The 26,621-nt window shown below is 36.8% G+C and overlaps 1 protein-coding gene across 2 annotated transcripts in view; it reads right to left on the bottom strand.

The window, feature by feature from the left end:
* Nucleotides 1–26,621, bottom strand: part of ttll12 (tubulin tyrosine ligase-like family, member 12) — a 42,978-nt gene that overhangs the window by 4,791 nt on the left and 11,566 nt on the right. For both annotated transcript variants that reach the window (XM_058773794.1, XM_058773793.1), the window contains exons 5-10: nucleotides 13,097–13,230; nucleotides 12,845–12,921; nucleotides 11,600–11,716; nucleotides 11,301–11,495; nucleotides 4,904–5,015; nucleotides 1,100–1,251 (exon numbers count right to left, since the gene is read on the bottom strand). In XM_058773794.1, coding sequence (XP_058629777.1) covers nucleotides 1,100–1,251; nucleotides 4,904–5,015; nucleotides 11,301–11,495; nucleotides 11,600–11,716; nucleotides 12,845–12,921; nucleotides 13,097–13,230 — 787 coding nt within the window. The remainder of the gene's footprint in view (nucleotides 1–1,099; nucleotides 1,252–4,903; nucleotides 5,016–11,300; nucleotides 11,496–11,599; nucleotides 11,717–12,844; nucleotides 12,922–13,096; nucleotides 13,231–26,621) is intronic.

Raw genomic sequence — 26,621 nt, 5'->3', positions numbered from 1 at the left:
CAAGTACAATGGCTACTACTAAGTACTTAACTAGGTAATTACTCTGTATTATGGACACCTTAAAATAAAGTGTTATCTAATCCACTATTATGATTCTATGTGTTTGAAATATTAATATGAGGTTGGTTAACACACATTGAGCTTAAAGATTAAGACGTGTGCCCTTTTGCGCTCTTGATATCTGATGCAAATATTAAATTTAACAGCTGTCAGACTCGCAGGGTTACCAAAAAAGGATATCATTTTGGTCCCTGGGGAGGTGAGAAACCATAAGCTAATCGTATTTGAAGGTCACATGTATGAGGTGATGACTGAGCTTTAGAACAGGTTACATTTGATGAAGAACACCGTTTTTTCTGCCCTTCTGATACATAGAAACAGCTTTATTTAGCACACTTAATCTTCATATCTGATCTTGGAAGGGTATAAGAAGAGAATATACTGCACCCTTTTTTACTCCTCTCCTCTCCTCTCCTCACTTCTCTTCTTTTCATTCTCCTCTCTACTTCTCTTTTCGGCTTCACTCTATAACTGTTCGGGTGCACCTCAAATTTAAGATCTTTTATGAAAGTTTTTATTCTCTTCAGAGTTTTGTTAATCCTTTCAGGTGGTCGTTATTCATTCCAGATTATTTCTATTATTTACAGACTGATTTTAATCTTTTCAGATGGTTCTAAATAAATTCGGTTTGAGTTATAATGGATCTTAACTAAATTCGATTTTGCATCAGCAATAAACTTGATTTATATAACACATGGGCTGCATTCCAGTTTTTTCATGCCCTTCCCTTGCTAACTTCCTCCATTTCATTGACTCGAGGGTCTGTTCATATAAACTTCAACGGGAATTCACCTGAGAGGGAAGCACTCAGGGAAGTTCGCAAGTGTGTCTAAAAAAGCAAAGTGGAACGCAGCCATGGTTAGGAATCAGGATATTTATTGCTGTTATCTCCCTAACATTTAGCTGTCCTGGATTCTCACTGTTTTTAAACTATTTCAACTGTGATTAAGTATATTATTGGATGACATTATTATGATTTGTTTTGGATGAAGGGTTTTCAGGTATGCCTGAAGGATGTGGATTGTGTGTTGAGGTTTACTTGTTAGCAAAACGCAGCCAGAAGACGTCATATGCATAAAGACGCAGAGGTTCCACAGAGCGCAGCAGCACCATGTAGCGGATGTCAAACTTCACCATGCCCACTTCCTCTCTTTGAAACAGCACAGGGTTCTCCAAGTACTTACTCACCACCTGAGAGAGACACATACAAGTTAAGTCCTGATGAGTGCGCTTTTGCAATTTTGCACAGACATTATAGAAGGAAAACTCTCATATAGTACTCGCATTTTTAAGTTTATTCGCATTTACTGTGTATTCCACTGCAAAGGTTTGTCTTCTGATGTACTGTTCTATGAATACTAAGCTAAAAGATCTGCTATGAGAAAATGTCACAATGGCCTGCTTGTTTTCACTACTTGCTGAGGAAAACAGGATATCATGAGAAAGCTGGGATGATGCTATGTGAAAAATGAAACCTGCATTTTTCTCGCTTTTTTAAATATATATTTAAATATTATGCAGACTTCTTGTGAAAACAATGGGCCAAAAGGGTATATAAATCAGAGAAGCATGCTCACTTGTCTTGGTCACATGTTCAGCAGGACTCACTGTTGTACTGTTTGACCTTCTTGCAAGAATAAACATTTTAAAAGGATCCGTCTCTGACCATGTAAGATCATTGAAAAAGGTTTTGTTTTTCCCACAATATATACAGCAAAAACACACTTCAAACACATATATTATTGGTCACAGTAATAATGTGAATTATCATTATTTTAAACTAACCATTCTCTTTTTGAATATTTTAATACGCAGTTTATTCTTGTGATGTCAAAGCTGAATCATTACTCCAGATTTCTTCATAATGTGCTGATTTGCTGCTCAGGAAACATGATTGAGCTCACCCTGACTTCTGTCTCTCTCTTTCTTTCTCTGTATGAACTCAATAACTCTGGAGAGCACGAAAAGAATGGAGACCGGGAAGTTGGTCCAAACACATCTGTTTTTATCCATAATTTCTGCATGCATGTACTGCTCTTGGAAATCAGCCAAGAAAAATAAATAATCTATCAGTCGAGGATTTCTGCTTCCAGGACACATCTGCTCTTTACCATATAAAGTCGATGATGTAATGTATAATCCTTATTGGTCAAGCAGTACACCACCCCCTTGACAATGTATAAAAGTTGATGCTTGGAAAAAAAACTCAGAAGAAGTTGGTGGACAAAGATCTTACTATTTCCACAGCTGTGCAAGGGGACTGAGAAGTGTCTGACAGTACAGAGAAATGAAGAAATTATCAATGTTAAAAACACTGGGGCTGCTTTATAATTTTGTGGAAACTGACTTTTTTTCAGGATAGACTTTAATAGAAAGCTCAAAAGAACCGAATTCTGTCATGTCATTACTGTCATTTTGATAAATCCTTGCTGAATAAAAGTATTAATGGTCAAGTTTTTAGCATTGTCCACATATCTGTCTGGTGTTTTTAATATCATTATAAAAACCATTTGGAAACTGCAGTATACCATTATTATCTCCACTGGTCATTTGTTTCTATTTACAATGTGTTTTTGCAGCATTGAGCATTGTAGCCAATCACAGATAGATTAGACAAGAGACAAAATAAAAAAAAAAAATTAAATACATATATACTAAATCTAAGAGGAAGCTTTAATAGGAAAACATGGAAACACTGCACAATAAGGTTGATGTGAACAAAAGAAGTGCTTTAAAATGATATAAGAAATTCTTTAAACATGCTGTAAGAAGTGCTGTTCACTTGAAGAAATGCTTTGATGTTCTTTGCTTGTTTTAAAAGTTACTGTGTATTTTGACTTCCTTTGCTTAAAATATAGATAAACAAATGAGTATGAAAAAGATTGAAAAGCTCATAAATGTTTCCATCTTGACATAAATGTTAAAGGGAACAAGAAAGTACAGAGGAGATGAGAAAACCACAAGCAAAACAATGACAAAGACTACAGGAAAAAAAAAAGAAAAGAACACGAGAGGCTGAAACAATGTGGTCGATAAAAGAATGAATTACTTGATTTTTGTATTTAAAAAAAGAAAAGAAAAAAGGATTGTAGAGCAAAAAGCTTTTTGCATAGCTGATTTTATGTGTTGTGTTAATTATTTTGCATTAAAGATGCAGTGGTTTCTCCCTTGAGTCTGTGTGAAGGAGTTGTTTTATCTCAATGTTTTGTTTCAGTGCCTTGGGGATAGTCTGCATGAAGGGACTGTTTATAGTTTTGTAAGGAATGTGACTGAGACTAAGCCTTCAGGGAGTGTCTTAGTGGGGAACTATGCAGAGGAGAGGAGCCTCCCCAATGACCAACTATCAACCTTCTTTTGAGGAGTACAACAGGCAAACTTTTTGTGCTTCACCCTCAATAGACTGCAGATTTAAGTTTTAACCGCAATGAAGTACTGTGTGTTTTGTTGTTTAAAAGAATAGTTCATCTAGAAATGAAAGTTTGCACTCGGGCCGTCCAACATGCACATCAGTTTGTTTGCTCATCAGAACAGATTTGGAAAAATTCAGCATTATATCACTTACTCACCAATGGATCCTCTGCAGTGAATGGGTGCCGTCAGTATGAGAGTCCAAACAGCTGATAAAAACATCGCAACAATACACAAGTAAACCACACAACTCCAGTTCAACAATTAATGTCTTGTACTTGTAAGAAACAAATCCATTAATTAAGGTATTTTAACTTTTAACCTTTGTTTCTGGCCGAAATACCATAATCCATAATAACCCTCCCTTTAGTATTAAAAAATAAAAATATCAAAATCTACCAACATATTTGTTTAGAACCGTTTCTGCTTGTAAACGGTGCTTGGTCTGTGAACATTTTCACTGGAGAAAGCAATATTATTAATATAGCAACAATTTTAAGTTACAAATTTCTTAATGAAGGATTTGTTTTTGGTTTTTACAAACACAGATTTTCACTCCACAAGATGTTAACCGATGAACTAGAGTCGTGTGGATTATTGTGATGTTTTTATCAGCAGTTTGAACTCATTCTGGTGGAATGCTAAACATTTCCAAATCTTTTCTGATGAAGAAACAAACTCATCTACATCTTGAATGGCCTGAGGTTGAGTACATTTTCAGCAATTTTTAATTTTGGGGTGAACTGTTCCTTTAATAACATGGCAATTTTTCAGCTGATGAAACCTCTAACATATTTGCAAAAGATTTCTGAAGATTTTTATTAATCAAAATATTAATTAATCCGGTATAATCAATGTAAATATAGACATTTATGCATCATGTTAGTCTACAATTCTAATCATGTATTTGCCTGTGTGTAGAGGCCTGCAAGAGAAATGAATGTGCAGTCATTACAAAAATACAGTATATGGTGAAGCTGCACATCCTATTTTGACAGACAAAATATATAATGAGGCCTCCTTGTTCAACTTAACATAAATTGAGGCCTCCTGTCTTGGAGTCACAGCCAAAAAAGGTAAAAAATGGATTAACAGTGACAACAATGTATGAAATGTATTAAACAGGTCTTGAGGAAAAACTGTATGAAGTGTGCAGACACAGACTCTATGGATTCTCAGAAGAGCCTCTCTCGGCTTCATTATCTCGGATAATAAAGTGTATCTTCTGGCATCAAAACATCAAGACTTCAGGAGTGATTTCCCACAGAAGCGGCAGAAACCACCACACTTTCAGCAGACTTCAAATAAGAGTTTTGAAAGTTGCTATAGGTTATGTCTACGAGTCCAGATGTGTGGACCAAATGTTTGTGACAATTCTAAGTTGTACTTTTCATGTAATTCTGTGGGAACAGACTCAGTACAGAAAGTGGGATACCTTTGGGGTGCTCTCTCGCTGTCTGATTATGTAGCTGAGGTTGTTCGTGATGTGTGTGTCCAGACCACGGGCCAGGTTCCAAGGTTTGCAGATCCAGTGGTTATCCAGTCCTCTGAAATTTTCATTGAAAAATAAGGCTGTCAAGCAATTACATTTATCATCTAATTAATTACATGATGTGCCAATTAATTAATCTAATTGATCAAGTCACTGTCTTAGGCCCTGATTACACCTGATATTAAGGTCTGATCACAAGTGGATAACGCTAAATACAGGTGTGAACAGGGTCTAAAACGTTTTGAGTTTTTCCACTTTTGACCACTTCCAGTGGTAGTTGAAAATGCATTTGACCGGACTGCGCTCATAGTGCGGATGCTCATGTGGTCGAATGCATTCAAACAGACACTAAAGTCCACCTAATTTCCACTGACTGAGCTAATTCTCAAACATTACGATGTCCATTTCGTATCCGTTAATCGACAAAGTTATAATGTTTAATTCGATTTAAATTAAATTACAATTGATAAGTGTATGCGACCCATTAAAACTTTTTATTTTAGGAAACCTTCTCCGAGGTTTAGTTTTACATGCACATAAGCAACAAGAGAAAACGGAGAATAAATGCCAATGATGGTAATTGGTGTATTCAAATTTCCAATATTGTTAGTTTTCATATTTATACAAATATTAAGCTTTATGAATTAGTCTTTATGATTTTTTTATTACTACTTTTCAGTATATTCATATATCCAATAATATATCTATGTTTTACATTATTCATGTATCCTATTTTTTTTATTATTAATCTGTGTATGACATAAGAATGCTACTCAAGCTTATTTTCTTTGCTCTGAAGATCAATTTCTTGTGTCAACAATTTCAGACTAAGGGACAGATGTGCCTTCTATTGTTCTTGTCATTTCAGCAAAACTGTTCTTTATATTCAAGTGATATCACAAGAAATAAGATGTTTTTCTCTGAAACCAAAGTACAAGATGTTTCTTGTCAAGAAATATAGCTTGTCTAACTATTTTAGAATCCAAGGGTGTCTAAAACCACAATGTCTGTGTAAGTTTTGCCACCTAAGATGCTGCAAGGTCAACATGACCACTGTGGTGCAAAGGTTTGACTTATAATGGGTCTTAACTAAACTTGTACTAACAGTTAATTTGTAGGATGCTGTGATTGCATATGACTATTCAAATTTAATGTTTCATTTAAGTTCTGATTTACAGTTCTCCTTTTTGAAACTTTGAAATAAATTTGCATATTCCTTCAACCCAACCGTCTGACGTGGACATCAAGAATGTAGGGGCTTACCCTACGCTTATCAGATCTTACCATGTACCATGAGTTTATGAACTTCCTGACTTAGCCACTTCTACTTCCATTTCTACTTCTCTTGCATCTTTGCTCTAGCAGAAACGTTGAGAAAACGTTCTTCCTGTTTTCTGTTATTTACTGGCCGCTCCAGGTTAGACAGAAATATCAACTTTGTTTTAACTTCAGACAGTGGTTGAAAGAGACTAAAGGTTTTTCTGTAAAAGCTATCTCACAGAGCCAAAACTCCTGACCTTATATTTGATCACTTTTTGATTACAAGAAGAGGTAAACATAGAATATGCATAAAGTCTGACTACTTCAGTTATTTAAAAACAGAAATCATAAACATAAGCATAAGTCATATTTGAATATGTCAATCATCCTTATTCGAGACACCACTACTTATATTTTTTCAGATTTTTATCTTATTCTGTTCTGAATACCTGTAAAATGTAAATAATTGCTGACAACTTATAGATGACTAATATTTTCTCTCTCTCAGTGCAATTTTGACTGATGTGTGTAACATTTTAAAAATAGGTTTGGGGGGAAAAAACAAAAACAAACAAAATGTGTTCAGCTCGTATGTAAATTGCTCATATATATTATTTCACAAACTTAGTTTGTGAAATAATATAAGAAAAAAAGCCCACATACACTGGCCCATAGACTCTCCCCTCAAAAGAAATCAGGACAGAAGTGGTCAGAGGAGATGGATTAAAACACCAGGTGTGAACGGGAATGTGACTCCCTCATCTGCTTGTGATCCGATTGACCAAATCCCATCTTAATACCAGGTGTAAACAGGGCCTTAATGAGAGAGTCATTCAAACGGCTGATTCATTCAGAAACAAAGCAATTGACTGTCTTTATGAATGGGTCACTGAATCACTCGAATAGTTCAAAACATGGATTCATTCAGTAATAAAACATCGCTGTGTTTTGCTTGGAAAGGCACAAGTCCTGCTGTGGTCAGTCCCCAAAGAGAGGATCTGAAAGTACCGAGATATTTGGGTTGAGCCAGCATATGGACTTTGGGCTTGGCAGTTATTGTGTTTTGATATGTGGCAAACTGTAGCTTTATGTTAATTATTGAGCTCTTCTTATATTTAGATTTTGTAAGGGTATAAAAGATGTGCTGCACCCCTCCCTTGCAGGCTCTTCTCTCTTCTCCTCTCCTCTTAAAACTTCAGGTTTTACTCTTCAATACTTTGGGTGCAGCTTTTAAAACTTTTATGACGGGTTTTATTCATTGCAGATTGATTTCTCTTTTCAGGAAGATTTTATCTCTTTTTAGAATATTTGAAGTATTTTCAAAAGGAAATTATTCCTTGATTTTGCATATGATTATTAAATTTCATGTTTCATTTTCGAGTTATGTTTTACAATTATTATTTTTGAAACTTTAAAGAATAAATTTGCATATTTCTTCAACCTAACCGTCTGGCCTGAATTGGATTTCGCATCACTGTTCTAGCCATAAAAGGCCAAATCTATCATAGTCCAAAGTCTAACTGCTGACTTAGGCCAAATATATATATGGGTGGTTTCACACCCCCTTTCTATTGTTAATTGCCTACTTGAGGTTAGACAGATATATCAGCTTGGCTTCAATTCCAGACAGTGGTTAATAAAAAGCATAAAGGTTTTGCTGTAAAGGCCATCTTACAGAGCCAAAACTCTAACCTTCTTAATAACATATATATTATTAGGTGAATGGAAAACATAGAATATGCATAAAGTCTCACTACCTTGGTCATTCAAAAATGAAAATCATACACATAAGCATAAACCATATTCAAATATGTCAGCCACACATATTTTGAGGCAGAAATCATATACATAAGCATAAACCATATTTGTATACGTCATTTTCCCAAAATCCAAGACACCACTTTGTTTGAACCCATTTCAATTGGCAAAATTGAGCAAAACGGATAATATTGACAATATTGTGTTGTAAGATTCTATAACACCCTGTTCTCTTCTGTGTCCTCCTATATGCAGCATTACATCATGGTCATAAGACATGTTGTTTTCCTTAGCTGGCTGTCTAAGTCCTTTTCCTTTACTTGTGACAGTTTCACTTCCTCTATTACCCATATAAATATACCCCTCACAATAAAGATATGAAACTTGAGTGAACTTCATTATTTGTGTCTGTGTCATTCTTTCTGTGCTCCATCGCTCAACCAGATTAGATCTTCTCAAATACTTTATTTTCACAGGTGTCTAAAATGTAACACAATATACTTCTTGTTTGTTGAACTGTTGTATAAAATCAAAAATTTGCAATCATGCAGGTATTTGGGGAAAAAAAATGCATTCTTGCTCGTGTGATATTGATAAACTATATCATATGATATAAATATAAAAACCCATACAGGGGCATTTTTGCCCTCTTATCTTGAATTTTATGGGCATATTAACTGCATTCTAATAGGACACATCACGCAGGCAGTCGTCCTGCATCATGTTTGTCAGCAACTGCATACAATGGAAGATGACACAATCACACCAAATTAATCAACAACCCTATTGACAAACATTATACGTTCTCTTTTCCCCAGACATGTCTTAGCCAGGACTTCTAAATTGAGCAAAATGTCTAGATTTTGGCTTTGTTATCTTATTGACATGCTCTTTAAAGTCCTCATATATTATATGTATGTATATTTGCATTGTTTTGACCGTTCTCTGTAGATCCCATCTTCTTGCACACCATGACTGATTGATTATATACTGTAAGAATAAAAATCTGCTTTTAGTTTTGGCTGTGTGTATTGTGCATACCACTAACCTCCCCAACCCCCACCCCTTATCCATGTCTGGAGACATAACACATCCCTTGGTACCCTGTATTCCAGAATTACCTTGAAGGAGTGGATTATCAGATTTACAGTCGCATCCACTTATATCCTTTCAATTTGAATCAAGTTATTAATCAGTAAATATTAGATTTAATTGATTAAAAGATGTTTGACTTGTTAGTTAAAATAACTTTAATCCACAATAGTATTCTATTTTAGATACCTTGGCATTACATTGGATGATCATCTCAGTTTTAATCAGCATATTTTAGGTATCTATAAAGCCTGTCAACAGAGACTTACAGTTCTCCGTAAACTTAAGCCGCCGTCTGTTCAGCCTCATCTCCTTCTTATCCTGTATCGGAGTATTATTGAGCCAGTTCTTATGTATGGTGCCATTTGTTTTTTTCATATGCTTACAGTTGTTAATAGGAACCAACCTTTAAAGATACCTAATTTGGCAAGAAGGGTTATTGGTATTCCTACTCCTAAATTGACCCATGTTTTGGACCCAGATCACCCACTCCATCGTTATTTCATCCTTCTCCCATCTGGCCGTAGGTATAGATTACCTATGTGTAGGAGGACTAACTTTATTAAGAGTTTTGTTCCTACAGCGATACAAGCTTTAAACACAGGAAATCAGCCATCATCTTACACTCTAGGTTTTTTTGTTTTTTGTTTTTTTGAGGTGGGGACATAACTGTTTGTGGTTGTATTGTGATAAGTGTGTGTAGTTGGCCTTGGGTTCCATATGCACCTTCTGTGAAAATGAATTTCTTCTTTGAGGACAAATAAACTAATCTAATCTATCTATCTATTCTAACACATGGTAAAGACTTTTGTACTTCCCAGGACCCTCTTTACAAGCTAAGGTGAAAAGAAGGGTCTCAAGTAAATGTGGCCAACTAATAATTAGGCTTTTACTTTTTCTTCCTTTCAAACATTAAAGAATAAAAGTTTAATATTGCCTAAACTTCTCACTCTGCACCTTCAGACTTCTCACTTCTCACTCTCAGTCTGTTTTGGGAATAGCACCTGATAAGAATAAGAGCCTAGCTGCTCAACCTTGAAGTAGATAAGTGTTTTGTCTGTGTATGTGCATGTGCATTGGTGCAACTATTTTCTTCAGTAAATTTTTCTTCAATTGACTGCATCTCTGGCGTCTAGTACATACCCTCACTGAGCGATAAACCTCTGATGAAGCTTGAACACAGAACTCCTGTCTGTGCTCATTTCTTCCCATGGCCCTATTCCTGAGAGAGGGGCAACTGAGAGCACCAGGTCAAAAATGTTGAACATTATGAGACATAAATGGTTGCATGCTTTTGATTAAACTATTTTTCTGTCATTACCTTGAGCAACTATGAAGACGATAGAAAATCAAAGCCAAAAGCCAGGTGTTTTAGGCAATTTAAAAATCCCAGTACAGGAAAAAAGAGGACGTAAAGTCACCTAAATTATACACTACATATAATACTAGGCATAATACTAAAGCTTAATATTTCAGACTTCACTTTAGAGCCATCTTTTATGGAGAATGCATATTAATCAGACTGTTTTGTGTACAATGTTGCTTTGCATTCCCTGATGGGAATCCTTAATGCAGTGTGAAATGTCTGCCATGCATAAAAATTATGCACAGAAATTGTGAGAAAATTAAACCTACCTTAATCCCACACTAAAGGTATATTTAAAGATTCTAGAACTCATTTGTAAAAAAAAATTAGGTTTACATATACTAAAATGTTACATTTACTGTAGTTCATATTATACATATTATACTATATTATAATATAATTAGTAGTTATTAGAAATAGGGCAGAAAGCGAATGCAACTACCACAGTTTGCAATGCCAGAATATTACACTAGAAAAGCAGAAATAAACAGTAGGCTGGGGACAGAGTTTATTCTAATTTTGGTGTTTTATGCTTATGTTGAAATCCAAAATGTTGAAATGTACTTTGCATGTTTAGGAAGGTCAAAAGTCCATCTAACAACAATGAAGGAAGTGGAACAAGCGTATGCTGTAACTAGATCTGTCTTATGATTCAGACGTCTGCCTAGTTTGTGCAATCATGACACTTCTAATTATAAATGTGTGTGCAACTTTTTGTTCACTGCTTCCATGACTCCTAGACATTCCACCAATAAAGTATGTTTTAACCAAGCACCTATAGTCAGGAAAAGTTTGTGAAAAATTGCTACTGCAGTCCCTCACATGTTAATTTTTTTCCAGCACTATGATCATACAGACGCTCACCTCTCCTGTCTCTGTAGGTAATGTGTGATGAACTGTGGGAGCTCAGTCTGTAGATTAAAGGTTTTAGGGATCCACGGAGCCCCCTGACCTCCCCTGGCTCTCCGTGCCACAGATGCCAGGCAGTCTTTAGTGGTCAGCACCGTCTCACAGGGGAACTGGTTGAGCAGGACATGAGGCCGTTCCTCACTCAGCTTTCTAAGAGTAAATGAATCAGCTGATCAAAAAAAAAAAAAAAAAAAAGAAATCACTGAAATAAAACAAGAAATAGCCTAAGTGTGCGTGAGCATAAACGTGCTCACCGATAATCTCGCATATGGGAGAAGGTCCAGATTATGTCAGCTTCTTCCTCATTTTCGGTGAACTGGAAACGTGGATGTCTCAGATGGTCTAGAACCTGCTTCATCTCAGTGTAAACCCTGTTTGTGTACACAGGAAATCAAGTGAATAATACACACACACATAGTGAATAAGAAACGCTTAATGCATTTTCTACACATTTCAATCGAAGTGTTTACAAGTTTTCTATATTATCTGTGCAAGCATTTAAATGCATGCACTATTCAAGCTGGAATCTAAACACTTTGACAAGAATATGCATGAGCATTTTCCATCTGCTCTAGGGCCTCTAAAATTTGCAGGACAGCTGGCTCTACCCCAGATATTCTAGGCTCCAAATATTACATAAGTAGCAAGCATTAAACCATAAATTGCATAGAGTGTGATAGCGAAAGCAACCACAGAGCAAACGATACACACCACATAAGAGTGTGTGTTAAGCAGTAAAGTGATTGTTGTGGCTGACTGAGGGTAAAGTGATTATTTCATGCTTACTTCCAAATTCTGTGCTTTAAATTTTTGGTGCCATCCGTATACTTGCTTATTCATAAGTGCAAAATCTCTGTGTTCTTTCTAAATACTTGACAGCTTTGAAGTTTTTATTTTAAACCTCTCCAGCCTTGGAGGAGGAATGAATGTTTATATCTAGATGGAGAACACAAACTGCTGACTTTTTGACCCAAGATTTACAGATATTCATTAGGGGCTGTAAATTATTGCATGCACGGACATGTTCCAGACCTTCAATTACACCTCTAAACACACACACACACACACACCCACACACTTACTTACTAACCCTAACACACTAGCACTTACTAGCATTTTTAAAGTATGTAAAAATAAAATAAAATATTGAATGTTTTTGTCCAACTGAGGTTTTGAATGTTTTGTCCAACATCCGTAAATATCACCAGGGAAGTTTAGACAGGTTTAGCTCATTTTAGGGGCAATTTTGTCCTCAACACACACAGACTTTTTTTTTCAACCTTTTATAAAGAGAACATGTCTATTTCTGAAAACTCTCAAAATTATACAAAACATCCAAATTATACAAAAAGCTTGAAATATGAATGATTAATGATTAAAATGTGAATAAAAAGGGTTAGATATTTGGACTTTTGACAGAACGGAAACAACTTTTTTTAAAAGGTTGACTTTAGAAAGAAAAACTTGCAAAGAACACAAAATTTAACACAATGACTTACTTCAGCACTTTTCCATCTGGTACACGGTAAGGCTGGATGTCTATAGGAAGCTTCTCTTTGTTCTCCTGCAGAATTGTCTGGAAAAGTGCAGATATGTAGAGAGAAAATGGCACTTAATGATTTTACTGAATCAAAATGTTGTCCATAAAAAGCACCCAGGCATTTAAAAACATGCCAACAACCAATAAGATTCCACATAGACAAACATTTCCAAAGCAAACAATATTTTAAAGAATAATTCAATTCACTCACTTCATAGTAAAGGTCAGACGGTTCTTGGACGTAATCGCTCACGGCCTGAAGCTCATCAGGAAGCCATGGTAACAGGCGGCATCTCCTCACCAAAGAGTCTGTCTCTCCATATGTAAAATCACGTGTCACCTCATCTGATAAATGTTAAAACTCTCATTAAATCAAAAACATCAGTTTGAATAAAACCACTTTATACTGTTTACAAACAAACATTACTACACTATATAATGCTTAAAGAATCAATGTACTTTCAAACAGAAACATAACTTTGACATATTTTCATATATGCGTGATGAGCCTTACATAATACTTGTTAACCCTATAAAGCCTAATGCATCATATTTTACATGCAAAATACATGCAAAAAGGCAATTGTCATAATTCTAACTTTTTTTTCCCTCACAATTGCGAGTATTCTCAGACAGAGTGGTGAGCAAGTTCAAATATAGGTCAGAGGAGCACCAAAGAGACTTTTCCTATCTACCTTGGGATTGTAGATAAAAACTGTAAATTCTTAACTAGAATTCAACATTCTGCAGTTCCCAGGGTCCTGCTGGTTACTTGCTCTTTTTAACTAAATACCATAACCAGAGCATTAACAATACATTATTATCAATATTCTCAACTTTATTAAAAATCCAGTCACTTCTTATTTTACTAAAATATTTTATTCCTTATACAATAAACTGATCTTTGATATCATTTTCTCATCTGTATCAGGATTTTGCGATACTGTTATAAAGATCTCATTGATTTACTATTACAAACTATTTTCTTACTTTGTGGCCATATATGCCAGGCTTCAGAGAGTTAAGGACTTATCAGGAACAAATGAACACACTAACTGCTACATGATAAGTATCCAGGCAGTAAACGACTTGCGAGATGGTGTGAACGATAACCTCCTTTGTTTTCTGTGGGGTGTAAGACCTAGAGCCCTAGAGACTGCAAATTGTCTTTCAAATGATAAAGGTCCTGTTAACATTTGATATTAACACCTGTAGGTTGCCACTTGAATTTTTGACTGCTAGACCTAATGGAGCATCTTTGGTCTGTCTTTTATCATCATGCACAGACATGTGAAATGCGCATGTGAAAAAGCTCAGTTCCATGGGGGTGCAGCCTGTGGTGTAATCCCCTTTGTTCCCTGTGGAGCATTAAGGGCAGATAGATAACAATCTATTTGATCTTGTCATTCAAGACATAAAAAGAATGAGGTGTAGTATCTGTTCTTTAAAGCATGCAGTGGTTAAACATACACTTATCTGCCCATTGAAGACGTAAAACAAAAAGAAAAATTGACAAAAGTGATCCAAAGGAGATTGTTTTCTTATTCATTGTATTGTTTAAAAACAACCTGATTTATCATTCCTGCATAAACTTATCACTGAAAGCCTGTAATATACACTAACCTTTAAAAGTGTGGGGTCACATTTTTTTTTTTTATTATTATTATTTTTTTCATCGAGAATGCGTTAAATTGATCAAAAAAGTGACAGTAAAGTTATTTATAATGTTACAGAAAATTTCTATTTCAAACTAATTTCTAAATTACTGTTTCCATAAAAATCATAGTTGTTTACATTGATAATGATAATAATATTTTAAAACATAAGAAAACATCCATTCCATAATATTTCATTTTAAACAAATACATGCAGCCATGGCGAGCACTAAGAAGAAGAAGAAGAAAAAAAACAACTCCACACTTTTGAACAGTAGTGTAGTGTACAGGACCTTAAATAAAATCAGGAGGTGGTGAGATTTTTTAGAACTATACCAAAGTAAAGCAAGAAGCAAGATTTCACAAAAGGCCCAATTCAACACTCCAGGACCATAAAATAAGAGATCCTGTCAATGTGGAACCAGCAAGTCTGAGTTAACTTGTTACTCCTCCATAGACTATTGTATGAATTATGAAAGCCCCATCCGGCAATGCAAACTTTAAGCAGTTAACCCAAGATAAACGGGCCAGAAGATGGCACATTCCAGCTATCATGTGAAGAATCATGACTGAAGACAAATGCGGGAGACTGCCCTCCCAAGACTTCAAACAGAGCTAAAAAACAGACTCCCTTTTGAGACCTTTTGACCTCTTCCTTAAACAAGACTGAAATCCTCTTCAACCCACTTACTAAGTGGCACAGAGACTGCCTTTACATAACAAAACACATTAGATCATTCCAAAATGAAATATCACTCTGCTGCATAACTCAATATTATATCTGTAACCACCATGTTTGCTTATTATGAATCCTAACCAGTCTAGTCTCACTTCTTTTCTTTTCCATTGAGAGGTTCATTTAAGTTTTCATTCCAATATGGAATATTATATTTATTCATAATGTAATCACAATCATAAAAATCAACATATGTATAATGTTCATGTCATTATTAAAAGTAATAACACAAAGCCAGGAAGAATTTTGGGAATACCCCACTTGATTTTTAACTCAAACCGTTGCAGTCTGTCAGTCCTGTAATGCAAGTCAATGGGCACACAATCTTTGAGAGTAAAGAAAACATGCACAGACAAATCCAAATTAAACCCTGTGGCTCGTGACGATACATTGATGTCCTAAGACACGAAACGATCGGTTTGTGCGAGAAACTGAACAGTATTTTTATAATTTTTTACCTCTAATACACCACTATGTCCAACTGCCCTGAGCGCGTGCACGGCATCCGGTGTGTGACGTCTGTATGCACTCTGGCGTAGTTTACGCAAGCGCCAGAAGCACTTCCACAATCTCTGTGCACTGTGTAATCAATGAATGACGTATACGCGCGACAGATCACTTCCGGCGCTTGTGTAAAAAAATTATAAAAATACTATTCAGTTTCTCGCACAAACCGATCGTTTCTTGTCTTATGACATCAGTGTATTGTCACGAGCCGCAGGGTTTAATTTGGATTTGTCTGTGCATGTTTTCTTTACTCTCAAAGATTGTGTGCCCATTGACTTGCATTACAGGACTGACAGACTGCAACGGTTTGAGTTAAAAATCAATGTTTATGTTCTACTGAAGAAACAAAGTCACCTACATCTTGGATGCCCTGGGGGTAAGCAGATAAACATCAAATTTTCATTTTTGGGTGAACTATGACTTTAATCTGCATATCTGATCTTGCAAGGGTATAAGAAGAGAATGTACTGCACCCCTCTTTACTTCTATTTCCTTTCATTCTCCTCTCTACTTCTCTTTTTTTGGCTTCACTCTATAAATATAGAGCTCAAATAGTAGAGCATGGCGCTAGCAACGCCAAGATCATGGGTTCGATTCCCAGGGAAAGCAAGAGCTGATAAAATGTAAAAACTGTAACTTGAATGCAATGTAAGTCGCTTTGGATAAAAGCGTCTGCTAAATGCATAAATGTAAATGTAAATGTAAATAAATGTTCGGGTGCACCTCAAACTTAAGATCTTTTATGAATTTTTTATTTTTTTTGTTCAGATTGTTGTTATTCCTTCCAGGTGGTCATTATTCATTCCAGATTGATTTTAATCTTTTCAGATGGTTCTAGATATGTTCGGTTTGATTTATAATGGGTCTTAACTAAACTTGTACTAACAGTTCATTTGTAGGATGCTGTCATTGCATATGATTATTAAAATGTAATGTTTCATTTTCAAGTTATGGTTTACAGTTCTCCTTTTTGAAACTTTTAAATAAATTTGCATATTCCTTCAACCCAACCGTCTGACGTGGATTCGATTTTGCATCAACAAACAATACCTAAATATTTTTCATAGCCTTAACTCAATGCAAGGATGAAATTAATGATTAAGGTCAGTGATTTTGTCCAAATTCCCTATGAATACAATTATTAACTCCCTTTGACCTGTTTCGCCTACAGTGGCACATGTTGGATTACAAATTTATAAAATGTTAAATCTAGGTTCCAATGTAATAGTAATATAAACTGAAAAAAGTTATGTACATTGTGTTTTACATTTTGAGGTAAAGATGATGACATTCTAAGAAGATCAAGTCAGGCAGCCCAGGTGTCTGAGACATTAACCTTTTGTCTTTATGCACATCCTGACCATTGGGCAGGGTCCCAAGTTAAAGGTGAATGCTAAGCTCAAGGCCTCTATGATAATGTGAAGGTATGGGCGATACTGTCAGGCTGATTGGATTAGCACCTATGCATTTGAATGACACTATCATGCTGATGAGATCAGGGCTGGGGAAATTCCGGTAAGGGGTTGATTCCTGTACTGAACCAAGTAACCAATAAAAAAAAGGGGGGGGGGGGTATTATATAAACCACTGACAGTTAATTATAGATGTAAACAGTATTTAACATCTAAAATGGATGACATATACATACATACATACACACACACACATATATATATACTAGGGTTGTCACGATACCATAAAAATGTCTTACGATACTATGCCAGCTGAAGTATCACGATACCAAGTAGTATCACGATACCATGCAGTATTGTGTTAATTTAAAATTAAATTCTACAAAATGAATCAAAATTTAATAAATAAATAGATGTAAGTGAAAACAGACAATATTATTCTCTGAATACTTAATGTGAATGAATGACCGGCTATTGTTATCCATGAAATGATCTAAACAAAACTCATCTTAGCACTGCACAGAAGCTGCATGAAGTGACATTTAGATGTGGCATTTATACATAATTGCATAAATAATGTTATGAGATTAGTGTTTTAAATGCTAAATTCTGAATATAGAAATATGTTGGAAAATAATGTAATATGCCTACTTTTAGATGGGAAACTTAAAAACGGCCAGCAGGTGGCAGAAGTTCGTGATTGAATCACTAAGTCATTCAAACGATCCTTTCAAAACGGCTGAATCCTTCAGGAGCGAATCAAATGACTGTTTTTATGAACGGCTCAGTGAATCAGTGATTCTCCCAAGACAACGCGGATTTGGATTTGAACACAAACGAAACAAAAACAGCGCTCTTGCTCGTGTCGTATTGCCGAACTGTCAGGAGCATTTTTTTGCTGGCGTATCTTGAAATTTCCGAGTTAGCATGAATAAACAAAATATACATAATGATTGATAAGAACCAAGTGCAAAGCCGCTATGCTGATGAATGGATTTGCATTCGTGATCGCAAAGATGCTTCCAGAAACGAACTATTACACCTGTTCTAGAAGTGGTCAAATTAATTACACTGTGAGAATACTTTCTTGTAAGATATTATGATGTTGAATAAGTGATGCTTGAGCTGCTGTTTTTTTAAATGACATAAGATGGTCTGAATCAGACCCTTTCTTCTGATAAACTGCAGCATGAACAACGACGTGCAAGTGCAACTTCTCATTGCAAACTGAACTGAAGCATCGGGAAACACTCAATACCATATAATGCGTAACGTTATACACAGAGCACAGCAGAAAGACATTTGGCAATCAACTTGTAATGTTTCTGCTGGCATGCATGTTCAAATGAACGTTTTAAACAGTGTTCTTGCCGTGTATACAACATATCTTATGGTACCGTATGGACGATACTACCGTTTAAAAAATGCAATGGCACCGCGGGTATTTTTAAGCTTTAGTATCGCGATACTATCGTAGTACCGGTGTATCGTGCAACCCTAATATATACACATACATACATACACATACATACACAGTGTTTCCCCAAGCTTTATGGCTTTGGGGGGGCGGCGGCTTTATGGGGGACATTTATTTTGACGGATTGCCTGAATACCTTTACATTTCTGTGTATATGATATGAGGATAGTTTTTCTCAAATGAAACGGTCAAATGCTCATGAAGTGACTCTCAGAGCAGTTCTGGAGATGTCGTTCATGTATTTATGTCCTCAATTAGTGAGACGACAGACGTTAATATCACCGCAAGCGTCGCACGCTTCTGTATGAGTAGTGAACAAACCCGCGCGTCTGCGCCATACATTAACTCAGAGAAACGCAGAAGTCGTTTAGTAGTCGTTTTGCGGCTTAATATTTACAAATAGGAGTGGGAGTGTGCTCACTTGTGTGTGCGCTTACGTTTGTGCGTGTGTGCGAACCGGGGCGGAACTCCGCTGTGCGCGCGATACAGAGAGCGCTACCATGTAACGTAGAGACAGAAATGACATGCCGTCGTGTAAATAAGATAAATAACATAAGGCTATTTAGTTTGTTTAATAAAAGAACAAGGTATAGACCTGTTCTATAGGGAAGGTAACATTGAATGACTTCTTTTGTGGTCTGGCACTATAGAGAAAATTAAATTAAATTAAATTAACTTAACCTTCAAGGGGGGCGGGGGGTGCCGCTGGGGGGCCCCAAAATAACGGTAGGGGAAACACTGCATACATATACATTATATATATATATATATATATATATATGCTTTGAGCCACATACTATATTTTAATTCGCTATTACCTGTTATGTTGATAAGTTTACTCTTGATATGTCTTGGTCCATGTATATTACAGTATTTATTATTTCTTAAGCTTCACTCCTGCCCTTGTGTAACTTCCTCTCACTATGTGCACATCACTGACACACCTGGACAAAACAAGAAACTGACCCTGGACACACTCACACAACTGCACGAAAACAGAAACCAAGCACACACGCACTTATACTCAAGCACATCTTACTTGTCACTATTCCTCATAATATTGATGTAGGCTAATGTTTGACCACTGAAAACTTTGATTGGATGCCTAGGACATTCTGTATGTTATTGCATGAATTTGTGTTGTATAAACATGACCCATCTTCCTTATTAAAGTTGACAATATTGTGGTCGTATGTTAGCTTTCTGCGTCTGCTTAATCATTCTCCCAGGATTCCATGCTGCTGCTCTACATCAAAGGGGTTGACTCCCCGTTTCACACCTGATGACTGATAGCACCGAGACTACAAATAGTCCGAAAATTAATCTAGCAGGTCCTTAATCATGAAATGCTATTTCACAATGAAATATCTCACCACTCTGTGCACCTGGCACAAAGCAGACAAAATCAAGCAGACGGCTAAAGACACAGTCTGCACTCCGTTAAGAAAACAAGTATGTTAAAGTTTGTTATCAGAGTAGTCAAGGACAGGCCATATGCACTCTGGAAAAACATCTATCTAGCTGAAAACACACAGGAAGTTTTGTAATGAGCTCTGGAGTTGGGCCAAAAAACGTGCTAAGCAAAATGTTTTTTTTGTATGTAGCAGTTCAATGAGAGAATGCATCGATTGAGTGTGCATGAGAGTTGTCTGACTGATTCAGATGATTTTGACTCATTTTTGATTCAGAATAATTTGACAAGTTTGACTGATTCATTAAAAGAAAGAGAAAAAAAATACCAGTTGAATTATGTGTTCACACTGTATGTCATAAATGTATTTTGGAAAAGACATTTACGTATATTGAAGGAGTGGAATCCACTATAATCTTCATTATATATATATAGAAGATATGATTTTTTAAATTTTTTAATTGATTGAATAAAGCTAGGAGTTACACTGAACAAAATTATAAAATTATATATGCAACACTTGTTTTTGACCCCATTTTTCATGAGCTGAACTCAAAGATCTAAGACTTTTTCTATGTACACATAAGGCCTATTTCTCTCAAATATTGTTCACGGGGCGCGCAAGATGGCGGATTGGAAGCGGTAGTGTTTTTTAGAGGCTCTTGCGCCACTCAATCGTTTTACCTCCCTTACTCCTAAATAAGGAACGCAAGCCATTGACTTCGGTTACAAAACTTGTGTAGCATGTCACTAGAGACTTTTTGGTCGCAATCTTTGCCGAAGATGCCAAGACCTGCTAAGAAAACTGGAAAAAAGGATCCGACCGCGGACGCAGCAGCCGAGGAGCCTGAGCATGGCTCAGGTGATGCTAATAGTGAACCTGAACTTAGCCCGGCGCTTGCAAAAGCACTTGAAATTATGACGGAGAAAATTTCCAGCGCAATAGACGAGAAACTGGGCCCGCTAGCAGAAACGGTGCATAACCACACTTAACAACTAGAGACCGCAACTCATCGGCTAGACGAGGCGGAACGGAGAATAATGGCGGCAGAGGCATCTTCGGAGGACGCGCAAACTCGTGTATTCACCCTCGAAAAACAAGTCGCTATGCTAAATGAACACCATGACGACCTGGAAAACAGAGGCCGGCGTAAAAACACTCGAATTCTAGGCCTTCGTAAAGAGGTGGGGGGGTACTGATGCTGTTGCCTTTCTCCATACGTGGATCCCCGGTCGCATTAAGATTGAGAGGGCGCATCGTACGTTGGCTCCAAATCCGGGTGCAAAGGATAGACCGCAGTCGTTAATCGTTCGGTTCCATAACTACGGAGACAAGCAGAGGGTTCTCGACGCCAGCAGGAAGCTGTCGGAGGATGGAGATTTGCGGTACGATGACAACAAGGTGTCATTTTACCAGGATTTCTCTGCTTCAGTGATACGGAGGCGTAAAGAATTCAACGCAGTTAAACAGCAACTTCGAGAGATGGGCGCCTGCTACGCGATGCTGTATCCGGCCAAGCTACGAGTGACTATTGGAAACACTTCTAAAGTCTTCGAGACGGTGGCTGCAGTTTCACAGTATTTGGACAAGAATGGATCGAGCTCCAATACCTGATCTTCTTGCTGCCGTACGATAGGCGGGTGCTGAACTAAATTGCTTTTATGTACGGTTTGCCTGTACTTTTATTTGCAGCTATTCGAGTCAAGGCTTGAGTAACTTACTTTATTATTATTATTGTGCCTTTATATTGAGTGATGAGGGGCTGTTTTTATAACTTTCGTTTGTATACCGGGTGGGTGGTTCTTAAGAGACTGTTCATGGGTGTCTATTTCTTCTGAGCCTCTGTTACTGGAGGTCGCCTACGGTGAGAGGTTGACTTGTTGGATTTTGAGGTGAGGGTCTGTCCCCTAAGAGATAAGGGGAATTGCCCCCATTCTGTTTTTCTTTCCTTTTTGATTTATTATTTTCTCGTATTTTTTCTTCTTTTTCTCATGTCGCCAGTTTGGCTCGTTCTGATATGTGTTTTTGTTTATTCTCATACTTTGAAACACACACAGCTGCTTTTTGAATGCAATGACAGGGCGTTGATCAAAGATGTCGGACGGGGGGAGAGCACTACCTGATTCATTTACTATTTGGTGTATGTTTTGGCTGTCAGTAACTTAAGACTTTGTACTTGGAACGTAAGGGGTCTACATGGGCAAATAAAGATACGGAAAGTTTTTACACAACTCTGTAAGGAGAATATAGATATCGCTTTAATACAAGAAACTCACTTGAGTGATAGTGAGCATTTGAATCTAAAACATAAATGGATTGGTCAGATTCATTTCTCATCTTTTACAAAAAGCAGCAGAGGGGTAGCTATTATAATTAACAAAAAGATACCTTTTAGGGTTACAGATAATATTAAGGATAAATTTGGAAGATATATTATTATTAAAGGAACTTTGAATGGAGAGGAGATTTCACTTTTAAATTTATATTGTCCCCCAAATTACTCCTCAGAATTTCTTTCAAAAGCTTTTTTTGATTTTAAAGAGAACACGTCTGGATTGGCTATTATCGGAGGGGACTTTAACCGTTTATTAAATTCTTTATTGGACAGATTTCCCCCCAGGAATTATATCGTCACCAAACAATCTAAAGCTCTTTCTGCACTTTGTAAGGAATTAGGATATATGGATGTTTGGCGTACTCTCAATTCTTATCAGAAGAAATTTACTTTTTTCTCTAACCCTCATAAATGTCACTCAAGGATTGATTACTTTTTTGTTCCTAAGGCTCTGATGCAAACAATTTATAACAGTTACATAGGAGATATCATTATTTCTGATCATGCTACAGTCGTATTAGATGTCTGTGTTAAGGGGTTTATAAGACCAGCTAGACGTTGGAGATTCAATACTCTGTTGCTCAAAGATGATAAATTTCTCTCATACTTTAATTCAGAGTTTAAGATATTCTTTTCTATTAATTCAGCATCCATAGATAATCCCTCACTTCTTTGGGAGACCTGTAAAGCATACATCAGAGGCCTTTCTATTTCATATCTCGCTTCAAAAAAAAAGAAACAATTAGAAAAACAAAAACATCTAGAGTCAGTATTAAATACTGCCACTGATAGCTATCTGAATGATCCCTCACCTGCTTCCTTAGAAAAAATAAGTTCCGTGCGGGTCTCTTTAAACTCATTGCTTACTTAACAGTCTCACTCAAATATTTTATTCTCAAAGCAGAAGTTGTATGAATGGGGTAATAAACCTAGTAAATACCTAGCCCACTTGACGAAATCAAAATTCGATTCACAATTCATTACTTCTATAGTCGATCGTAACAGAGTGCAATCTTTCGATTCTTATATTATAAATAATACTTTTAAACAATTTTATTCTATGCTTTATCAGTCTAATTATTCTTCTCAAAGACATAATTCTATGGTGTCATTCTTTGATCGCTTGTCTCTTCCTGTTGTCTCTGAGGAACAGAGGGAATCTCTCAATGCTCCTATCACAAGAGAGGAAGCTGTAATCGCACTCCATAGTTTAAAATCTGGTAAATCACCTGGACCGGATGGCCTTGAACTGTATAAAGAATTTGAGCATATTACTGTTAGACCCTCTCTTAGCCATGCTTAATCATTAATTTTTGACCAATAGCTTACCCTCTTCACTTCGTGAAGCAAATATTTCTCTTATAATAAAAAAAGGCAAGGACCCAGAAAATTGCAATTCCTATAGGCCCATTGCATTGTTAAACTCAGATTTAAAATTGTTGTCAAAAATTTTAGCACTAAGATTGGAGAAGGTTCTACCATTTATTATTCACGAAGACCAGACAGGGTTTATTAAAGGGAGAAGTTCTGCTCACAATGTTAAGCGGCTACTAAATATTATTGAACTTTCCCATAATTTGAGTTTTAATTCTCTTATTTTGTCTCTAGACGCAGAGAAAGCTTTTGATTCTGTTGAGTGGCCTTATTTATTTTACACCTTAGAAAAATTTGGCCTTGGAGAATGCTTCATAAAGTGGGTGCGAATACTCTGTGGATCCTCTTGCTGCGGTCATTACTAATGGTCACAGATCTGACAATTTTCCTTTATTTCGGGGTACCAGACAGGGCTGCCCCCTCTCCCCATTGCTTTTTGCAATAGCAATAGAGCCATTTGCTCAGATGATAAGACAGGAGGCAGCTGTGTCGGGGGTGTCTTTGGGAGGTAGGCAGCACAAGATTTCTTTATATGCGGACGATGTGCTGCTCTTTCTTTCAGATCCTGAGGTGTCTGTGCCAAAAATTGTAGACCTTATTCAGGAGTTTGGGCAATTCTCTGGGTACAAGGTAAATTTTTCTAAATCAGTTGCCATGCTTTTAGGTAATAAGAAGTCTCCAAACCAGTCTTTCTCCTCTCCCTTTAAATGCTCTGAAGATGGTTTTGATTATTTGGGTATACATGTAACCCCTACTTTCAAGCAATTGTACAAAGCCAATTTCACACGAGTGCTAGGAAAAATCCGTGATGATTTGAACAGGTGGATGGCTCTCCCTCTGTCTTGGCTGGGGAGGGTGGCTCTGATAAAAATGAATGTCCTGCCCCGTTTACTGTATCCAGTGCAAATGATCCCTGTTTTACTGTCCAATAAGGCTATAAAAGAGTTAAATGGGTGGCTAAGTTCATTTATCTGGAGCAAAAGGAAACCTAGATTGAAATTATCGAAACTTCAGCTCTCTAGTGCAAAGGGCGGCTTGGACCTTCCAAATATTAGATTATATCAATTGGCTTGCCAACTTCGATTTATTAATGAATGGCTTATTGAAGACCCTAAATCAGTGTGGCTTGATCTCGAATCCTCACAGTCCAGTTGTCCCTTACGAAATCTATTATTTGTTCATAACTCAAAGCTTAGCAGAACTTTGTGTAATAGTCCTTTAGTACACAATACTCTCAAGGCATGGTGTGCAATTCGAAGGCTGGAAGGCAGGAGCGACATAACCTCCCCTCTTCTGCCAATTTTGAACAATCCAGAGTTCCTGCCAAGTACTACAGACTCGGGTTTTAAGTTATGGGCTGTTCTTGGTATATGTAGGATGGGTGACTTGTTTGAGGTAGGATCCCTAAAATCTTTCGATAACTTAGTGTCAAGATATAATTTGCCTATTCCATATTCATATTACATATTCAAAAATACTACACTCACCTCTAAATACTCTTTTTAAGTCATTGAGGAAATCCTTCTGGACCCTCCTCCATACAAGTTGATTTCCCTTTTCTATAAAGCTCTATGCTCCTATGGTGCAGTTAGCACTTCATATTTAAAACTGATTTGGGAAAGAGAGCTGGGGGTGGTTATTCCAGAAGAGGAATGGGAGACAGTCTGGCTCCAAGCTAACAGGCTCTCAGTTTGTAATAGGGCAAGAGCCATTCAGCTCAGAATTTTACATAGAATACGTATAACGCCACACTTAAGACATAAATACAATGCATCTCACTTGCCACTTTGCCCTAAATGTAAGTCTAACATAGGAGATTATATTCATTACGTATGGAACTGTCACATGATTCAGGCTTACTGGTCCAGAATTGTGGCTCAATTAAATAACATTTTTGGTTTGGATCTGGAGCTGGATCCTTTGTCACTTCTTCTGGGTTTTCCCTGTAAGCTTATTTCTAATAAATTTGAAAGGCGACTTTTTAGTCTGTTAACTTTTGCTGCCAGGAAGAATCTACTGATGTCATGGATCAGTGATAGGCCTCCCTCCATCAAAGGCTGGCATTCAGTTATTAGGGAGATTATTCCTCTGGAACTCTTGACCTGTATTATTCATTCTTCAACAGATGCTTTTAATCGTATATGGACACCTTACCTTAATTGCATAAATGCTTCTACCTGTGACATTTTGCGGTTTGGTATGACAGTGTTCCTAGAGGTGTATAGACGATTCATGTACTCCGCCCCAGATTTTATTTTTAATTTTGATCGGTGATACAATGCTCTGTTTGTCATCTTATGTATAATTTTGCTTCTGTATTCTCTTTTGTTGTATATCTGGCAGTGTGTGTTTGTTTCTGTTTTGTATCTGTTTTGAAAGTTATTAAAAAAATAAAAAAATAAATAAATATTGTTCACAAATCTGTCTAACTCTGTGTTAGTGAGCGCTTTTCCTTTGCCGAGATACTCCATCCACCTCACAGCATGATTATTGCACAGGTGTGCCTTAGGCTGGCCACAATGAAAGGCCTCTAAAATGTGCAGTTTTACTGTATTAGGGGGGGGTCCGAAAACCAGTTAGTATCTGGTGTGAACACCATTTGCCTCACGCAGTGCAACACATCTCCTTCGCATAGAGTTGATCAGGTTGTTGATTGTGGCCTGTGGAATGTTGGTCCACTCCTCTTCAATGGCTGTGCGAAGTTGCTGAATATTGGCAGGAACTGGAACACGCTGTCGTATACGCCGATCCAGAGCATCCCAAACATGCTCAATGGGTGACATGTCCGGTGAGTATGCTGGCCATGCAAGAACTGGGATGTTTTCAGC

Source organism: Onychostoma macrolepis, chromosome 04, assembly GCF_012432095.1.
Source record: "Onychostoma macrolepis isolate SWU-2019 chromosome 04, ASM1243209v1, whole genome shotgun sequence".
Taxonomy (NCBI): domain Eukaryota; kingdom Metazoa; phylum Chordata; class Actinopteri; order Cypriniformes; family Cyprinidae; genus Onychostoma; species Onychostoma macrolepis.
The sequence above is the reverse complement of the archived record's forward strand: the minus strand, read 5'-3'. Positions and strand labels throughout refer to the sequence as shown.